General features: G+C 46.6%; 1 protein-coding gene across 1 annotated transcript in view; it reads right to left on the reverse strand.

Moving 5' to 3' along the window:
* CCDC187 (coiled-coil domain containing 187) overlaps positions 1-17,230 on the reverse strand; it is a gene marked incomplete at its 5' end in the record, with an annotated part of 34,920 nt that extends 17,690 nt beyond the window's left edge. Inside the window, 14 exon segments of the mRNA XM_082295481.1 lie at positions 1,207-1,382; positions 5,847-5,946; positions 6,388-7,067; positions 7,146-7,237; positions 7,601-8,310; positions 8,634-8,762; positions 11,342-11,440; positions 11,850-11,957; positions 11,960-11,967; positions 13,254-13,760; positions 14,304-14,373; positions 15,091-15,184; positions 15,969-16,012; positions 17,212-17,230. Coding sequence (XP_082151607.1) covers positions 1,207-1,382; positions 5,847-5,946; positions 6,388-7,067; positions 7,146-7,237; positions 7,601-8,310; positions 8,634-8,762; positions 11,342-11,440; positions 11,850-11,957; positions 11,960-11,967; positions 13,254-13,760; positions 14,304-14,373; positions 15,091-15,184; positions 15,969-16,012; positions 17,212-17,230 — 2,836 coding nt within the window.
* Positions 17,231-19,903: the final 2,673 nt, after the last annotated feature.

The raw sequence follows: 19,903 nt of genomic DNA on the forward strand, positions 1-19,903 counted from the left end.
CAAACCCACATTGTGTCCACCACGACACTTCTGTGCCTCCTGTGCAGCAGCAGGGCCGTGGTGGGAGTGCTGCTTCCCAGTCCAGCAAATACTTCCCAGCTCCTGCAAATACTCAGGGAAGGGGAAGGTTTCTCCTGGCAGAGACACGAGGTAGCAGCTCCTGTTGTTTCTGTGGTGAATAGTGGATGGATGGGTCTTGCAGAATTGGGGGCCTTAGTTATTAATAGTAAATAAATAGGTTGTCTTTCGCTTAGGGAAAAACACTTCAGACAACAGCCTTGCTGCCCAATCGTCTGAGGTCCCTGGGGATAGGGAGAAGCACAGTGAACAATGCTGGCTTCTCCACCACCCCAAAATCCAATATTATGTATAAAATATTGTGAGGAAAACAATGAAGAATCCTTAATAAGAGCAAAGGCTTTTTGTAAGTACCCTCTTTGAGGAAAGGTTATCTGATCTTGTTCTTTTGTCTGGGAAAAGCCCTTAAAACAATGCACCATCTGCTCCTGTTTGGTGGGAGCAGGCAGAGATCTCTTCAGACAGAGCGGTCGGCACGCTACTGGTCGGCTTTTAACCCTTTCGGCCACAAACTTTCCCTTGTTTCCGTGCAAACCTTTGCTCCGGGCAGAAGTGGCGATGTCCTGCACCCTGGCCAGCCCTGAGCACCCTGCAGCACATCCCTCCGTTCCCCCTGCATCCTGCCCACGTCCCGTGCCTTGATGTCTCTTGCTGTCCAAGGAGGACAATATCCCACACTGCTCAGATGGGATAATTATGAAGAGTTGATTGTAAGGCTCCCAGACCTTCAGATGATGCTGGGAGGTGCTGGAAATGTCTCTGAGCTAAATGGGGTCTGTTCCATCTGTAGCTGTCACTGTGAGCTGAATTCACACCTGTGACAGGACAGCATGGAAAAGGCAAAGAGTTTCTATTGCATTTCATGCAATTTTAATAATAATTTCATATAATCTCTTAGATTGTACATGAATGTTGAGAGGACAATTTTTCATGTACCCCTTTTTCACCTTCAAAATCTGGAACAGAACCATCTATTTGAAATTGCCCCTCACCCCAGAAGATTTTTCAGCCCTAGCCAGAGCCATTAGCAAGAATTCTGTTGCACTGAGGGACTGTTCATTCTATTGCCACAGCACAAGAAGTACCTTGGGAGGGCACTGAGTGTCCCTCTGGGAGATGCCACCTTACCCAAGTCCTGCTCAAAGCCGTCAGTGCTCAGGGTGGCAGAGGGCTGGAAGCTCAGGCTGTCCCAGATCCTCAGGCTCTCTCCACGAGACTGGTTGGCCATTTCCTCTTGGTTCTGAACTTTCGAAGTAGTCTCACATCCATAGTGATCCCTCCGTGCTGTGAGTTCTCCCTGCGGGCTGTGTCAAGGTAACAACAATTGCTAAGTTTTTGAGATGTGTATAAAGCAAACTTTTGAACTAAAAACCAAAAGTTCTTTCATTTGAACAGAACTGCTACATTTTGTTAAATGGAAACAAAAGGCTCCCTGAGAAGTCATACCTGCCAACGTACAAAATCTCCTGTCTTGTACCTTGATGCTGTCAGGAAAGCTAACAACAATCATTGTTACCTACTCTAATTACTGCTCTGAAAGAGCTGGGTATTTTTCAAGCTGATGGCAAACAGAAACAACAACCTTGCAGTGTGGAAGCTTAATTTATGAGGGCTGCATTGTACAATCTGTGCCATTGTTGGGACTTGGTTGCACAATCCAGCTCTGAACCTTGGCAAAGAAATCTGTTTAGAAACACAAAGTACTGAGCTCTGTTCCAGGGTTTCTGGGACTTGTGCTGAGCATGACTCTGGCCCAGCTAAAATCTGGGAGTGATAAATATGTTTTAATATTTCAAAACAATGTCAGCACCAAGTCCCGCAGACGAAGACCTCAGCTAATTGATTTTACTTTGTTTTGGTCTGTAACTATCTGAGCTTAACTAAAAAGATTAAGAAAGAAGGTGTGAAAATGGGCATTTATTGATCAAGCCTCAGCTGAACCACATGCGGGAGCACTGAGACACTGAAATGGTGACAGATGTTTTCTTTTTTATACAGAAAAATGAATGTGGAATTTTTTTTTTTATCGGCAATCAGCTTAGGGAAATCTTATTTCATTTTTCTCATTAATAAGCTTTTCTTTGTTTTTCATGACCCAGAAACTGCTAAAACGATTAGTACAGCTTCCACTAACGTGTCTTGGATGTAGTCTTCAGAAAGTGGGAGCAAAGGTGGATGAGAGAGAAAGAACAGAGGAAACAGGGATTTCTTAAAAAGCAGTTGTAATATTCATTGGTTAAATGTGCTGAGTTTTGTCTCTGCATTTGTGTTGTGATGGTTGTTTAGGCATTGTTTTCTCTGGCTCTTGGGAAATGCCTACTTCTCTTTGGGTCTGTGTCCTGGCAAGGGCATTGGTGGAAATCAATGCAGATTCTACAGAAAATACTGGGTTTACACAGCAACGCCTGCCCTCCAGACACAACCAGCTCTGCATAAACCACCACAACTGCCAGATGAGGCTCTTTGGGTTTGCACAAAAGAGAAGGTGTTGCTGGGTCCACAGGAGGAGGCACAGCTGTGATCCAACAGGTGACTCTCCAGCCATCACCCTCTGCCCTTCAGGCCACCCAGAGCACTTTCAAGTCTGAACTTACAGCAAAAATGGTATGATTTTTTTGACTCTTGAGAATGTAGCCACTTATAAAGGTAACTGAAACAAAATAAGATGGAATTGCCCACACATTTTCTGGCGGTTTGGAGAATTCCCATCAGTGAGTGATTTGCATCAGCAACAAATCTCCGCCAGCCGCCCCTGCGGATGGCAGAGCAGCCAGGCATGAAATGGGAACATTTCTTATGGAAACAGGCACCTGCGGGATTTCGTGCATGAACACGAGCCGCTGTTTTCAGGGCTATAATTAAACATGTAAACAGCAAACTGTGCTGTTGAAACTGGCTGTGGAGAAGGTCATGCTCAAGAGCACTGGGTTTGGAGCGCTGGGTGCTTTGTATTTGTGAATGAGGCCGGCACACAGTCAATTTTAACAGGTGGCTTTGTTCAGATCAGCTCTTGAGAGAGACAACTCTTGGTCTGTTGTAGTCAAATGTGGACTCCTAACTCCTTAGCAGTGGAAGTCAGAGCACAGACCCAACTCAGCTGTTTTTACCATCACATTTTCTAACCCAGCTCCAGCTCCATCAATGAGAGCTCTACAGAAACAGGTTTACAAGACCGAGAACACAGCACTGACCCCTCCTGTTAGCACAGCCTGTGAAGTTTTGTGTGCAAGTCAAGAGACAGGCTCCCTTCACTGCCTGCTAACACTAACACTCCCCACAGAGAATGCATGCACTCACAGTGCAAGTGTTCCTGGAGCAGGAGAAATTCTGGCCCTGCAAAGTTCATCAGTCACCTCCTTAGAGCACCCTGGTGCTCCTTTGTCAGGTGGCTTTCTGTCTGATCTGATCTGTAGTGAATCAGTTGATACCAGATCAACTTCAGGAGTGTCCAAGCTTCAGCAGAGGTGCAAAATTAGACTCTAGATTATATGCAAAGAAAAGCTGAGGACAAAAGACAGGCTTTTACTCTGAGCCTTTGTATTAATTATCTCCTTTACCAGTCGCTAAGGAAGGGTCAGGCATGGGGTGGTCTTTCCTTTATGTTGTCCCCTCACTGTCACTGCTGCTGCATCACAGGAAGCCCTCAGCCCACCAGGAGATGAGTTTGGAGTCATTCACAATACAGCCGCACTTTCCACTTCTAATCTCTAAATACAGCGATATTTTATCTGCAAGTAGCTCTCCTCATCTTTTGAAGCAGCACTTGCAAGAGGCTTGTGATTTATTGTTTGAGAGGTTTTATTGGTGTTTTTTCAGTGATGCTCTGAGGACTTTTTGACTCCGGCTGCTTTGCTTTCTCAGTAATTGCATTGTTCAGCAGATCAGTGCAATCTGTCTTATTTCTCCTTGGTTTGATGCTTGTCCCTTACAGCTGGGGGGCTGTTCCTGTTGGGCCCAGGGGGTCCTGCACCTACCATCCATTCCTGTGAGTTTGGGTTGTGTCAGGACAAGAGTGATGGACCCCACGGCTGCTGGGCTGTGCTCCCCAAGGTTCAGTGCAGACACAGCTCTGACTCTCTCTACTGCACACTCTCAGCGCCCAGGGCTCATGTTTTATACATTTGCCATCTTCTGTGACAGAACAGCTCCATAATCCTTGCAACTGATCTCTTGGAGCAGAAATCAGCCCAGGCTTTGTGAGTGTGGTGGTTGTGCACAAAGAACAGGGGTTTAACTCTCAGTAATTCCAGTAATTACTCCTCATAACTTTGGTAAGCTCATCTGTCTGGACTTACCTTTCCAATTTTCATTTTCCTCATGTTTGCTTTGCGCTGTAAAGCTGTAAACAATCTTCTTGAAAAGAATGCTGGGCCTAATATCCCGCCTTCAGTTAAAAAGAGAAAAAACACTCCTTTTCCCACTAGAGAAGTTTAGCTGCAGGTAGTTTGGCACAGCCAGCTCATTCCCAAGCACCATCAGAGTGCCCATGGAGCAGAGCCGGACTGTTCCTGCCTGGGCAGGACCCCACAGTCCTCAACCAACTCCTCATCCTTGTCTCTGAGCGGGACACCGGGGACATGCAGGCCAGTTTGCTGCACACAGGACCTTTCTTTGGTAATGCCTGTCCAGGTCATATTTAATCTTCCAGGGCTCAGGGGATTTATTCTCTTGGGGAAGACGTCTCTGCAAAGTCGTGTGGCCTCTGTGGGGACTCTGGCTTTGTCCTTCTCTGTGGCTGGGCACAGACACACTCTGACCTGCAGTTAATGTTTGTCCCTTCATGGTCCCCCTGTCACCCCCACCTGGGGCAGTTTGCTCTCTAAGTCAGGCCAAATTCAAAGAGGTTTCTCTCGACTGCTCTCTCCATTAAATATTTAATTAACGTAGGCTGAAAACAACCTACATTAACGTAATCCTTGTTTCTACAATTCCTGTTCCCAAACCAATTTTCCACAATATCACACGTGTGCTGTCCAAGGAAAGGTGCTGTGTGTGAGCAGGTGTTGCTCGGCACGCACACAACCCACAGAGCTGCAGTGACGGGAATCCTTCACTCACTTTTAGTGGCAGCAAAGCGAGTGAAAGCAATCACTCGAAATTAATTTTGTAATTATTCCCCGCCCGAAGGAGGCCGGGGCAGCTTTACCCGGGCTCTCGCTCCGTGCCCGCGGCTACCGCCGCCCTCCGGTGGCGAGAGAGCGGCATGGCAGCGCGCCCGGGGCATCACCGGAGCCGGGATCCACCGACCGGACCCGGGGATCCGCCGCTCCCGGGATCCACCATTCCCGGGGAAACCACTGCTCCCGGGAGCCCACGGGACCCGGGATCCACCGACCGGACCCGGGGAAACCACTGCTCCTAAGGAACACACCGGACCCGGGATTCACCGACTGCTCCCGGGGATCCACCAGCCCCGGGGAACTCACCATCCCCGCTATTTATTTTAAGTCTGTGTAGCACATTTAGCAGTGGATAATATATCCAGCTCTGTTATTCACAGTTTTCCAGCTACATGGGGTTGGGTTTACATTTCCTTTCTTACTTCTGGAAAAACCTAGGCAGCAGAAGGGGAAGTGATGTGTCCAAAATCAGTAGCAAAGCCACAGACAAAATTATGAAATGTCATTTCACAGATGCAATGAGAGGGAAGTGAAGCCTAGAAGACCCACTGCCCCGAGTCTGGCTCCAAGCTGAATTGGTGCTCCTTATTTTAAATACATGTGCATGAGGCGCATTTAGCAGAGAATAAAATATCCGGCTTTGTTTACCTTCTAGCGGGGAATCTGTGAGCTGGAGAGGCTGGGCTGGTTATTGGCTTTTCATGCCACAGACTTACGTCCACCTTGGAGCCCTTATGCACAGAGAAACCTTTTTAAAAGACAAATGAAGATACTTAATAAATATGGTCTTCATAGAAATGAAATGGCCCAAGCTTTGGCATCTATTCGCTGCCTACTTACGTGTGAGCACTTCACTTCCATACTGCTCTTCTTATCCACAGGTTTTTAACTACATGGGGTTAAGTTTATAATTCTTTTACTTCTGGTAAAGCCTAGGCACCAGAAGGTGAAGTGACGTGTCCAAACTTGATGGCAAAGCCACTGATAAAATTAAGAGATGTACTTTCACAGGTGCAAGGAGAGGGGAGGAAAGGAAAACCTAGGAGAGCCACTGCTCAGGGATTTTCCAAGACACAACACTTCCAATAAATAGCCAAGGGGAGATGAAGCCTAACCCCTGCTTGTAGCTTTGGAAGACCTGGGCAGTGGCACCTGAGCATCCCTGTTGTGTCACATCAAAAGGATTTACCTTGCAATGTGTTCCTCAGGTCTCCTGCAGAGCTGAGGTGCCTCTGTCCTGCACTACGAGTGATCCAGGACAATTCTTCCCTCTCAGCATTCCCACCAGGCAAAGGAGTTGGCATTTGCTTCTGTCTGTCCACGGCTGTTGCTCCCTCAGTGCTGCCCACCAGGCCAATCCTGCTCAGTCCATGACATTCCCTATGGGATGCCTCATGTAGCACATCAGGATCTGTGGTGTCCAGAAGCATTTGTACAGTCATTGTCCTGTCTTGCTCATCCCTGGAAGCCTCAGGTTCTCGGGCAGAAGGAGGCTCACTGTAAAGGTCCAGAGTTGTGTCTGTTGATTGTTTGTCAGCAGAGCCTTTAACCCAGCTTGCTGCACTCAGCCTCTCCCTTGCCATGTCAATCTTTTCTGCAAGTTCCTTGGACAGACTATGAATGGTTCTCACTTGATCCTGCTTGCTTCTGTGTGGAGAAAGTCCAAAAGATGAGTCCTTGGAGGAAGGTTTTGCATCTTTCTGAGGAGCAGAAAAGCTCAGAGGAGGTGAATGCAGAGCTGGGGGAGAGCAGTCCCTCAAGTCTTCACATTTCAGAGGACTGAGAAACCAGCACTGGGATTCCAGTGGTGCTGCAGGACCTGATGCCTCCCCTTTTTTAGGTGATTGAGCTGTTTCTAGGAGTTGATTCCTGTCAAAAGAAACAAAAGAGAGTCTGCAGTGTGAGCTGAGAAAGATGCTTTCTAGGATGCCTTTTATGTGTGAGTACCTGCCTCTGTGATCTTTAGGTGATAGAGGAGAGGATGTTTCATCCATCCAGGCCATGAAACTCGTTTCCAGGATTCCCCCACTGGTTTGCTCCTGAAAGAGAAGAGCCCATCAGTGTAAGCACTAAACAGCTGGCAACAGAAGGGTAATATTTGGCTTTTATTCCCCTTAATAATTGGCTCATATAACAGGAAAACTGCTCACACCACACAGCCAACCTGTTTTTTTCACTCAGGCAATGGAGATTTCCAGGGTTTTAGCCCGAAGTCAGGGTTCCAGCCCTACTAATGAGCCCAGCAGTTTATGCCATAATTATAAGCTAATTGCTCTATTTTTCTAGATAAAACTTTTTCTCCCTCGCACTTCAAAGCATTTGTATGAAGTGTTTCATGTCCTACACAGTGCTGCACTGATCAAGATTGGAGGGGGTTCAATCTGCCACTCCTTAGGACTCACAGGCTCAAGTTCACACTGAGGATTTCCTTTGGCAGAACCCATTTTCCCAATGGATTTGTGAATCTTATCAGGACACGATTTCTTCCCAATAGCTTCTTTTTGCTTCCTGTACACTTCTTGTAACCTCTTCTTCCTCATCTCTGCAGCCTGCACTGAAGACTTTTTCTCTTCGAGGAGTTTCTTCTTTCTTTCTGCCTTTTTTCGGTACATAAATTCCCGAACACTCTCACGGCTGTAGGGGTGAGGTTTTTTAAGGTTTCCCCTCCTCTTTGAAGGTTGCTTAAGGTTTTCTTTCTCAGACCCTTTCTGTCTCTGAGGAGATGCACTTTTTCCTCTGCTGCAGCTTCCTGAGGTGCTGAGTTTGGCTCCATCTTTCACTAATGAAGGTTGTATCCCTTCCCCACTGAAGGCAGAGGGAATGCCCCAAAGTCCTGGTGAAGGAGAATGGATCCCTAGAGATTGCTGTTTCACAGCATCTCTGGGGAGCCTGATATGTCTGTGTTCCTCACAGGACTGGCTTTGCAAGAGAAGGTTTCTGAGTGCTTGATTTGCATCCCCTGTTGGTGCAGTGCTGCCCCTTCCAGCCTTGCTGCGAGCAACCACAGAGCTTTGGAATCCAGGGCTCTTCCCCACAGGTTCATTTCCCTTTACTCCGGAGCTGCTTTCCATCGCTGGCATTGCCCCAAGTCCTCGACCTCTTTCCAAAGGTTCTGTGGGAAAGATTTGGAAACAACAATGATGTAATTACTTCAGAGAGTGACAATTCCTGTGTCTATAGTGTGCATCTCCCAACCTGCTTCCTACTGCAGCTCTGAGGACTATTTGCACGTGTCTGTTGTAAAATCTGGGATATTCAAGGGAGAAGATAAATCTGTAAAGGTGAAAGGTGAAGTTGCAGTGGCCATTTTTTTTTGCAGGAGCCATTAAAGAAAGGTGCTCAGAAGGGCCTGGAAAGCTTTTTTCAATTAGGTTTAAAACCCCCTGTTTTAGTTTGTGTGCCAAAACAACCAGTGCTGTAGAGGGGCAGCTATACCAAAGGTCTTTGCTGTGCTCTGCTCTCCAGGTCTGCTCCTCAAATGTGGAAATGGAGGGGGTGGACCCAGCAGCCTTCTAGCCAACTTCTGACCTTCTCTCCATGCAGAAACACCAGGTAGATTCACACCTGAAACACAGAGTTTGTATTTAATTATTAAAGCCCCACATGTTCTTTGAAAGATTATTGTAACTCTCTTATTCAAGTCTATTTAATGGTGATTTCCAGGAATCACAATCAAGAGGTGGGGAGATAAAAAAATCAGTCAGAGCAGGTTTAAAATTTTAAAAAAAGTTGGTGCTACTTTGATAACAAAACATTTTTAAAGCACTCAAACTTTGGAGGCTGCCAGGGTCATGAATTAGACAAATTCAGGAGTGCTACATGTGAAGGTTCAGTGCTTTCCCAAGGCTTTACCATCAGCATTTATATCATTTAACACCTGTGGTACATTCACACAGTTCTTACAAGTTTTACTCAGAAATCACTGACTCCCAAAGGCCTCAAGTACACTGAGAAAAGGTCAGGACTTCCTGGGTACCAGCCCATTTGAGAACTGAAGGGAAGGGGATAACAAAATTATTCTCTTCCTTGTGATTACTTCAAACTCACCAGAGGAAACTAATTCATTTTTAAACTGGTGAGAATCAGCAGGATGTGGTGTGGAAGAATCAATGGAGGATACAGGACGAGGGACAATGTATAATGCAGAAATAAACAGTGCAGAATGCAGCACAAACAAATTACTCTTGCTTAATAGGTGGTGTCACATAATAGACAACATTTATCACTGTTTTACTTCATAATTTTAGATTGCATTCACAGCATGCCAATACTCGTGCATTTATGTATTTATTGCAAACACTTCTCCAGCACAAGGTGGCTGAACAGGTACTTAGCTGGGTTTTGCATGGAAATCCTCACCCCCAAAATCTCCCCCAATTAAAACACTCACTTTTTTTTTTTTTAATAGGAAAGATTTTACTCTGAAATCAGTATCAGCCTCAGCTCATGTGGTTCAGTGCTCAGTCAATGGACTGAGCCAGGCTTTTCAAGCTGCTGCTCATATCTTGTCCGTGTGCTGAGCTGTGGGCAGCACCTCGGGGTCAGGGCAGCTGCTGGACACAAAGGACTTTCCAGAGACTGACTGGTCAGTGGGATTGCCCTGAGACTGCCCTGTGCTTTGGGAACAGTGTAAGGCAACATCTTCTCCTCTGTACCATGGCCATGGCTGGAGTCACAGCCACCAGCTCTGATGTCTTCATTTGCAGCAGCCTCTGAGATGCTCTGCAGGCTCATGTGAATCGTGTCACAAGGGGAGTGATGTTTTTCAGACAAGGAAGAGCTGCACTCCCTGTGGGGCTGAAGTCACTTCCTATAATCCCATGGATTTCCTTTGGAAGCCTTCAGAGGAATTATCACCAGATCTGTGCATGGTGTTCACAGCAGGAACACACAGGGGATTGCCAGGATCTGTTGGGCTCAGGAGTGCTGGGATCCATCCATGTCTTTAAGGAAACACCTTCCTGTATCACTTTGGCTTGTGTTTAGCAGTACTAAAAATGCAGGGTGCATTTATTTTGTAGCCTGTCTTAGTTCCTCTGAATGCACCAGACAAATTAATATGTGGAGCAAACAGAACATTGCTTCACATGTTGTTTATTTCAATTAAATCTTTTTTTTTATCTGCATCGTGCTCATTAACTACAGAAACTATGATGCTAAAGTTCAAGAGCAGCCTGCATTCCTGATGAGAACAGCTGATAGAAGAAAGTCTTTTGATTTAAATATTCTCCTGGGTTTTTCCCTACCTACGAACAGATGAATATTTTATAGCTGTGGTGACTTAATTTTTTGTTAACTACAGCAAATTTATAATTCATCAAATTCCTGAGTACTCTGGCTCTGACCCCTGCCCCTCATTCATCTCTTCATAGCCCTGCCTTGGCTCTTTCAGTGACAGAAACTAATAGCCAATAAAGACACCATGACACTGGCAGTTACAATGATGAATGCTTCACGTAGCATGGTCTTATTATGACCCACTCTCAGAGGAAGAGCAAGCCATTTTTCAAACAATCCATTAAAACAAAAAAAACCCAAAAAACAAAAAAACAAACCTCCCCCCCCCCAAAAAAAAAAAAAAAGATAAGGAAATTATTAAATATTTCATGCATTTTAAATCATACTTAGGTAGTAGAGCACACTATGCTCATAATTCCATCTGCATAGAATTAGAGAGCTTGGATTTTTTTCTTTCTGCTGCACACAAGTTACTTGGTGACTTGGCTGGTGTAAAGTACAACCCACAGCACTTCCACTTCTTCCCCACAACATCTGAATGCAACCACTTCTATGCAAAGCAATAGCACTAAATGGGTAAAATTACACCAGGGATTCAAAGCTGCCCTTAGAAATACCTGTCAAATAAAACTGAGAACTAGCAATTGAGACTTGGATAATGAATCCAACTTTTCACTGCCTTGATTTGGTCCCTGCTTGTCAGGCCAGGAAATCCCTGCCTTTGGTGGCACCCTTAATTCATTAGGGAAACTGAACTGAATAGGTGACAGACAGCTCTTCCCACCAAGGATGTATGACTTATTTTTCATTTCTGATGATTTTTGATCCTGGCAGGTCTGGAATTCAGCTGCTCCAGGCAGTTCTGTCCATCAGTCCTTGTAATTTCTCACCGTTTTCAGCCTTACCTTTCCCTGCCACTGCTTTCTCCAGAACACAGGACGTGGATGAAAGCTGCCTCTGGTGTTCTGTTTGGATTCTCTGTGCTGAGCTTCTCTCTCTTTGGTCTTTAAACAGGAGGGGAAAATAAAACACAGAAAAGAATTAGTGTAGCTAAAATCAAACTTGCTGAACCCAACAATCCAATCCTAATCCCATTCCCTTGGAATGTAAAAGCAGGAGTGTTTTTATTGAAACTGGTCACAAAAAACGCAGGACTCCTTTTTTTTATTTTTGTGGTATAGATGTGCCAGCAAAGGAAGCTTTGGCCTGGATCCATCCCTGAGGCTGTATCCATGACGCTGTCTGTCCGTACCACGGTTTACTGTGCACACAGCCCCGACCTAACTGCTGCATCCAGTGGGTGCAGTGGGACACCCTCCCCTTGGTGTCTCTGCAGATCCAGGCCAACCTTTCCATGCAGAGCAAACACTGAGTACTTGGGGAAGTTCCCAGTTATGATACCTCATTGCTAACCTGGGATCTCTGGGGCTTTTTTATAATCCCTTCCTTGTCCAGGGATGCTAAATCCTTCTCTGCCTGGTATTCTGTGCTCTTCATCAGGCAAGGAGAGAGCAGACTTGGGTTTGGAGCACTAAAACCCAGAAAAAGAAATGTTTGAGTCCCATTAGGAGCTGTGCAGATGCTGGTATTCAATAGCTGAGCTCCTGCATGTATGGAAAGCAGCACTGGGCTCCCAGGGCTGGGCTGCAGGTGTCTGACAGAGGGAATATCTGGCAAAGCAGCTGTGACACACTTTTTGCAGCAGTAGAGTATAGGCAGACAAAGTGAACAAGATGCAGCTGAACTGAGTGTCTGGAGCTGTCAATCCCCAGCCTCAGAGTCTGTGTCTGTCCTGCAAGCTGAAGAGTTTGTCTGGCAGTTCCCTCACTCAGTTGCGTAAAATGGTCTGGGTTAAAAACAAACTAAATAAGCCTTCCCTTGGGAATGTCCCAGAGAGGCTCAGCTCTGGCTTCTGGCTTTAGGAGGGGTAGCATCAGGCAGTGGTGACAGAAAGTGCTGCTTGATGCAGCTGGAAAGGGACACGTGGCTCCCACAGACCTGAGGGCAGCACCACAACATCCCTGCAAAAGGTGACGGGGAGCAAATCCAAGGGAAACGCCCCTGGAAGCTGGCAGTGTGTGACAGGGATGCCAGTGCCCAGTGAATTAACACTAATGCTATTACAGCAACAAGATTTATTATGTGCAGCTTTTCAGCTCGGCTCCTCTAGTGCTGTATTCCCTCAGTAATCCCCCTTGGCTGAGGCTGCCGGGCTGGCCCTGGGCAGCTCCTGACTCCACGCCTTGCTCCCAGCAATCCGAGATCTTAAACCACACTAAACTGAAGTGACAGCTGTAGATGGATGGTTCTTTGGCCCCAAATTTAGCAGCAAAGCAGGATAAGGAGGTCTAATAATATTTGCTTTCAGAACCACACCAGTTCCACTGAATGAGCTGATAAATCCCCTGTAATGCCTCTGAACTACACAATTCCTGCTTTAAATACCTGTGGTGCCTTTCCTCCTTACTGTACTCCTGGCTCCTATTCCATGTTTTATATATGGCAAAAGGAAGAATGTGGGAGGAAAGGGGAGAAAAGAATAGATTTGCAGCAAATTCTTTACTATTTTGAGGAAAGAAATTTATGAATTTGTGTGTGCTGGGGAGGAAATCCGGTGGGGAAGTGAACTGAGCAGTGGGATGTACAGCACAGGGAGGTTTGTAGCTGCAGAAATAAATGGATTTATCACAAGAACATGGGTGATGCCCAGAGATACCACAGGGAGGGGTGGAATCCGTGGTGAGTTATTCAGCTGTGCCAAAGCACTGCTAGGGAATACCCAGTTCCAGCCTTTCTCCATGGATTGCAGACTGTCACTGACCTCTGTAAGCTGGAGCAGGAGGAGCAGAGGCCACTCTGCACACCTTTCTTTTCAGGGCTCTCTTTGGCAGGGGCTCTTTGGTGAAAATCAGGCGCTCCTGCTCTTGAGCTGCTGCTTGCTGCTTTCTCTTCTGCTCCTGGATCCTCTTCTTGAGCTGCTCTAACTTATTTTGGGGTGATTTTCTCCACAGCTCTTCCTGCTTCTGATCTCTGGCCTTGCTGGCTGCCGAAAGGTGGGATGTGGGAAGCAGGAGAGCCGTGGGCATGGGGGTGCTGCTGCCACACGGGACAGAGAAGGAGCTGCTCCCTGCACAGGAGTGAAGTGGGCGACGCAGGGAGCAGGGACATTTTTCCTTCTGGACTGGGAATCCTCTTGAATCTCCCTGCTGAAGGAAATTGTCCCTTCTTGGGCTCTTCAGGCTCTTTGCAGGGACCCATGTTCCAGCTGAGCCTTCGCTATCCACAGCCCAATTCCTGGCAGGGCTGCAAGGTCCTGAGGCTGCTCTGGGGGCCAGAGGGGTCATTCTGGACGGGCCAGAGGTCACAGCAGGGCTCTCGGGCAAACAGGTCTGTGAGCGAGCAGGGAAGAGAACAGCACAGCTTCCCCCTCTTAAGAAAAAGAGAAACAAGGGTCAGTATGTAGGAGGTGTTATTAAATTTGTATAAATACACTGCCATGAGTGACTGCTGAGCTTGTACGTGTTCTGATGGTGACCTTGGCATCTCCACAGAATCAGCATTTTGCCAGTCACCAGCAGTCTGGCAAATGAAGATAATATTAGGAGAGTACAGTGCAAATTGTGATCTGATAAGAGAAATTATGAGCATGGGCAGAGAACTGATAGCAGGCACTGCCTTCCTCCTCTGCCTTGTTTGTCACAACTGAGGGTGAAATTGCTTGGTGACTCTTTTGTTCCCTTTTTCATTCTAAGGAACAGTAAGGTTCTAAACTTTTTCTGAAGTCCTGCATCCCAGAATTTTAAACTCCTTTACGTGTGCCTTCACCAGCTCACCCCCCAAGTGCTGTACACTCAGGTTATCATTTACCTGTGGGCTGGAGCAATCTCACTGCTCTTTTTCGCACTCAAAGCTGTTTCATCTTTGTTCCTCTCGCCATCTACAGCACATCAAAACCATGTCAGTGTCAAAATGTCAGAAATATGCCTTAACCATTAAATTCAAAGAGCAACTTTTACTGGGGACTATCCCCCAAACAAACCTGGCCCAGAAATATTAAATAAATATAAAATAAACAAGAAGTAAACATTAAATAAACATTAAATAAGTATTAAATAAATATTAAATAAATATTAAATATATATTAAAGGCTGGCAGCTGAAACTGTTCCCAGCCAATAAACCACCTCAAAAACAAATACCCAGCAGATATAAAAATAAGTGAAGTCTGTTCTTGTAATTAGTTTTTAAGAATGTTCTGGAATTGGGTTACATTTCCTGCTTTTTTCTTCTCCCACTTTATCTTTTAGAAATGACTTTAAACACATTATGTAGTTCCTGCCAAAGTTAGCAAACAAAATGCTGCATTTACATCACTTCAGTTGTCTCTGGAGAATAAACCCTCAGAGGAGAAGCACAGGGAGCTTTTGCTGTGCTGTAGCTGGTGGGTGTTAATGCTGCAGCTTTTGCTTGAGTTCTCCCCAGCAAGATGTGACTTCCTGAGCATTGTGATATTTTGCTGGGAACACTACAGAAAGCTGATGAAAATACACACTTGCCTCCATAAAGAGGGTTTTTCACTATCTCCTGCCACCTTCCCTTCCCTCCAGCACCAAAGCAGTCCCATCTCAGCGGTTTCCCAGTAACTCAGAACTCACCAAAGCTCTTTTCGTGCCAAAGCTTTCTTCTGGCTGCCTGTGATTTGGCACAGCTCCACGTTTGATGATAAAATTTGTTTTCAATCCTTTGTAGCTGTGAAAAGGCAGATTTTTCTTTTGAAGGGAGACATATGTTTTGGTTTATTTCTGGAGTAGTTTTTTGCTGGCATCCGCTGCTTCTCTGATTAATTTTGCAGCTCCTAGTTACTGTGTAAATACTGGCCTGTCTGAGCATGTTCCATGTGGTATTTCCTACAGTTGGAAAGAATGCAATTGACTGGGAGGATAAGAGGTGAAATCACCTCTCTCCTTTATTGCCACTTTGCAAGTATGTGTGCCTCAGATTTTTACTGATGTTTTTAAGGACAGCTTAAGCTGGAAGTGACCCCAGCCAAGAGCAACTCCAGCAGTGGGATGCTGCTGTCAGGTCTTTGCTGTGCAAGCAACACCCTGTGGATTTGGATAATATCCTGCATTTATCCAAGGAATGTCAGTTATGGTGGCAGCTGCTGTGCTCACAACTCCATCATGTTCCCCACGAAGAGGATGATAAGACAGGGAGAATCCAGAGGATGTCCCAGCTGTTGTTCTGCTCAGGGCTTCAACCACAAGCAAGGCAAAGCTTTGTCTGTTCTTGTCATTAAGTTTGTGAGTGTTGTGAAATAGGGTAAAATTATTTGCTTTTCCCCTTATCCTCTCTTTGTTATTTAGCAAATAAAGAGGTGATGTGTTCACTGGGAAAGAACAAACAAATAGCAGGTTTACATTGCTTTCAATTACAATATTTCCATGGAATTAAGCCGTGGAGGTGATGAACAGGCAGCTGACAGAAAGAGATAAAGGTTTGTGACAGCAAGTGCTCCCTGAAGTGCACATACCACTGCTTTGGCTTCCTGGAGACTCTTCCAAGCCAAGGCCACAGCTGTGGAATCCAGAGAGGAAAAATGTTTTAGCATCTCTTCACTATTGACAGTTTCCCCTCATGCCCAAACCAGGACAGATCATTGAGCTGGTGGCTGAAACACAGAACTGCTCCTGAAAAATTGTGTCTGGGCTGCTTTTGTATCTCAATGTGTGCTGAGTTCCATCAGAGCTAAAGATCTCTGGGCTATGCTAGTGCTTATTCAGCAAAATCCTTGCTGATACTAGCACACATTTTAAAAAGACTGAGCTGAATTTCCCAATTCAGTCCTATTTGTAGTAGTTGCTTACAAGAAAAAAATCCCATTCAGGACTAGTCATGAAAGAATGGCTCATGTCTTTTTATGGAAAAAAAAGTAAGTGCCACATCAGATACAGAGAAGCTCCTGCTGTGAACTCATTGAATGCACTCGACAGAAACTGAGCTGTGATGCTTTCAGGCTGAGGAAGGTTCACAGAGCAGGTTTCTTTAGAAAGCAGCATGAAATGGGGGGGTTGGTGTTGCTGTTAGGGCTATGAACAGTTACAAAACTCCCCAGCACTCTCCAAACTTTAAAATATTTGCTCCACTGTGCCTGAAGTCACAGAATCCAGATTAAACTAAGCACTAAAGTGTTTCCACAAGAGATAAATCCTCGGTTTAAAAAAAAGTTACCCAAGTCTCTGCTATGACTGTGCAGAGCAAAGTGGAAACTCATTACCCACACACCAGTTAGAGGATCCAATTCTCCAGAGGCAAAGCTGTTCTCCATTTTTCAGCTCTGCTCCAGCTCTGCTTACTCGGTCTCCATGTCTGAAACAACCATACAAAGGGACTGGTCACTGCTGCCCTCTGAGAACAACCCAGGGCATTTATATGCTGATAAGAATATAAATTTTCTCATCTCTAATTGCTGACGGCCCATGAAGAGCCTCAGCATTTACATTTCTGTGGTGTGTGCAAATCTTACCTGCTATTATTAATTTCTCAGCCTCGTGACAGAGTCTTCGGAGAGACACGGATATGACAGAGCTGGTAAACGTCCTGCCGTGGGTCAGTGCGCTTTGCAGAGCTGCCTGGGAGCTCAGGGATGGTCAGAGAGTCAGGAAAATCAGCTCCATCCATCCATCCATCCATCCATCCATCCATCCATCCATCCATCCATCCATCCCCTCCATCCATCCCCTCCATCCCCCTGTTCCTGCCCGTTCTACACTTACCTTTTGAAGCCTCAGCCATGCATGAAACAGAATCTCCACTTAGGAGCTGTGCAAAAGCCCTTTGGAGATGATCTGCAGCCTTTCAAGAGTGGCAAATCCCCAAGGCACTTCCAAAGGGAGGTGTGAGACCGATCCCAGCACTGAACATCCCATGTGCTGCTCCTTCCCTGGCTGAGCCATCCACAGGCTCCCTGCTACCAGCTGGGAATGCAGAAGAGCCAGTCCCTGCCCTGCCCATGAGTCCTGGGAGGAGTGGGAGGGCCGGAGGAGTCCCACCAGCCCCTCCAGGGCTCAGCCATCGCCACACCTTTGTTTGTGCCCCTCCGTGCAGGGCGACAGCGGCCACAGCACAAGGGAGGGGCTGTTGGGAGCAGAGGAGAAAACAAACAGCAACAAGAGGAGCCTGAATGCTGATCTCAGCTTGCAAACACGTGGCAAGATGCCAGCAGATTTCGTGACAAGCCCTTGTGTCCTTTCCAGGGCTTTTGGCATCCTGGCAGTGACCACTGGCAGGGCTGGGTGGCTGCAGAGGACAGGGCAGGGTGACCAACCTGAGGCCCAGGTGGGAACACCTTTGCACTTTTGGGATGCCAGAGCAAGGAGAGGGACCAGACCTCCCTGAGTCCTCATCCCAGGGCATCTTTCCTCATTGCAGAGCAGCTCTTCCCATTCCAGGGCATCTCTCCTCACACCTTCCCCTGTGGGCTCACCCAGCGTTTGATCCTGCTCTCAGTCACACCTGAATCCCTGCTTTCAAGAGAGCAGAGGGCTTAATTTTTAGGTTCTATTTAGGGGAAAATTAAAATTAAATTTTAAAAAACCTACAAGTTTTCTGGTCTTTATAAGCAAAATCTTTATAATGTAAAATAAATGTATACTAAAGTCTCAGGTGAGGCTTTTCCCCCTTTGTGGCTATCACTTATTTTAAGTGTCACAATCTTTTAAGTGTTAGTATTTGAAATCTGTGGGTAACCGTTCATGTTCTCCAGGTTTTGGGTTATCTGGAGGGAACAGTCTGATGAGCCAACAGCAGAGGGCAAACGCAGCCTGCACACGGGAGCTGCAGCACTCGGTGCTGGGAGCCTCCCGGCCCCAGTTTGTGCCGGGACAACCCAGGAGAGCAGCAGGTGCCACCTCGGACAAAGCCAACCTGCAACGGGAAGCAGCAGCAAAACTCACAAGACAGCCACGATTCACTTTCCTTTGCATTTTCACTCTCTTGACGAAGCATCTGATGGACTTTAGTGGGCTGTGGTATCCTGGACTGAGGCCTGACAGTGCATTTCTTACAACCCCTCAAAATTATGGCTGCAAATAGCCATAAAACACATTTATTCTTGCCCCACTTACTGCTGTTGGGGGTTGAATTTCAGTGAGTACCCCATGAAAAGGCTCTGGATCCTCTTCTCCCACCCCACTGCAGAGCAGAGAGAGCTGAGTGCTGTTCCATCAGCATTTTGGTTTATATTGAATCTGACTCCCTTTTCTGGCTTATATCTTCAATTCTTTGTTCATTCTTCATAACTCTACAGATTTGCTTCTAGCAGCAATATCAGGATTGTGAGTGTTGGTTATTACTGGAAAGCACTCAGAGGGTGAGGCAAGACACTGGCACCACATCCTTTCATGCCCACAGATCCCTGTGGTCTCTGAGAAGTCCTCTTGAAGAAACAGACTCAGCCTAATCTAATAAATGTCCCTGCTCAGAGCCTGTGCTCAGATATCCCCAGCAGTTCAGCTTTTCAAGTCTAACCAAACAAGGAATTCCTGAGCTGCAGACTGGAGTCGCAAAGTTCCCGTTTCAAGCTGTTCCAAGCCAACGTTCTGGCCTGATTAGAGGTTTCAGTGCTGGGAATGCAGAGCTGGTCCAAGAGGGGAGCCACAGCTATTCCGGGTGCACAAGTGATAAGAGCCCTAATTGCAGTCTCAGGGCTCAGGGGCAGCCACTGTGCCAAGGGAACCTCAGAGAGGGGAGAGAACACAATGTGCAACCTCACAGCAGCAGGAGGGCGACGCTCAGGGAAGATTTGGGAAGATGGGAAGCTGTGACAGCCACCAGAAAAGCCCAGGGCTGGTCCCAGCCTGCTGGGATGATGGAAGAGCCAAGTGGAGCAGGAATGCCTGTGCTGTGACAGGCAGAGCTCTCGGCAGGCAACGCTTCTCCGGTCCCTCAGGTCGCACTGGCGTCTATTTTGGCTCCGTATTTTCTCAGCAAGCTGTCGGAGCTGATGAGAGCCAGGAGAGTGACAGATTGCCACTGTGTTATGCTGCACATCTTGCAGTGTTAGACCACAAATCTGCTGAGAGATGAAGTGAAACCTATCACTGGGCCAAATCCCACTTCTGCAGCGTGTGAAACTCCCAAGTCAGGGAGCCAAGTGTGAGCTGAGGCAACGAGGAGCAAATCCATCAGGATTTTTATTTTAGATCTGCATGAGTGAAATGAGCCAGTCATGTACAGCTCTGTCCTGCTGACTGCACAGCTCCTGTCAACACGGAACCAAGGCAGGAACAGGCCCCGGGTTTGCATCAGCCCCCAAACACTGAATTTCCCCTACAGAGATACTCCAACCACCACCTACTCATTTTAGCAAATCAGACAACAGGCTGTGGCATGTTCAGAGGAGGTTTGACAAAGGAATTTTAGGCTTTTTCTGGAAAGGACATTGCAGAGTTTCTCATCTAAGAACCT

This window comes from Coloeus monedula (assembly GCF_965178545.1).
Source record: "Coloeus monedula genome assembly, chromosome: 21".
Classification (NCBI taxonomy): Eukaryota; Metazoa; Chordata; class Aves; order Passeriformes; family Corvidae; genus Coloeus; species Coloeus monedula.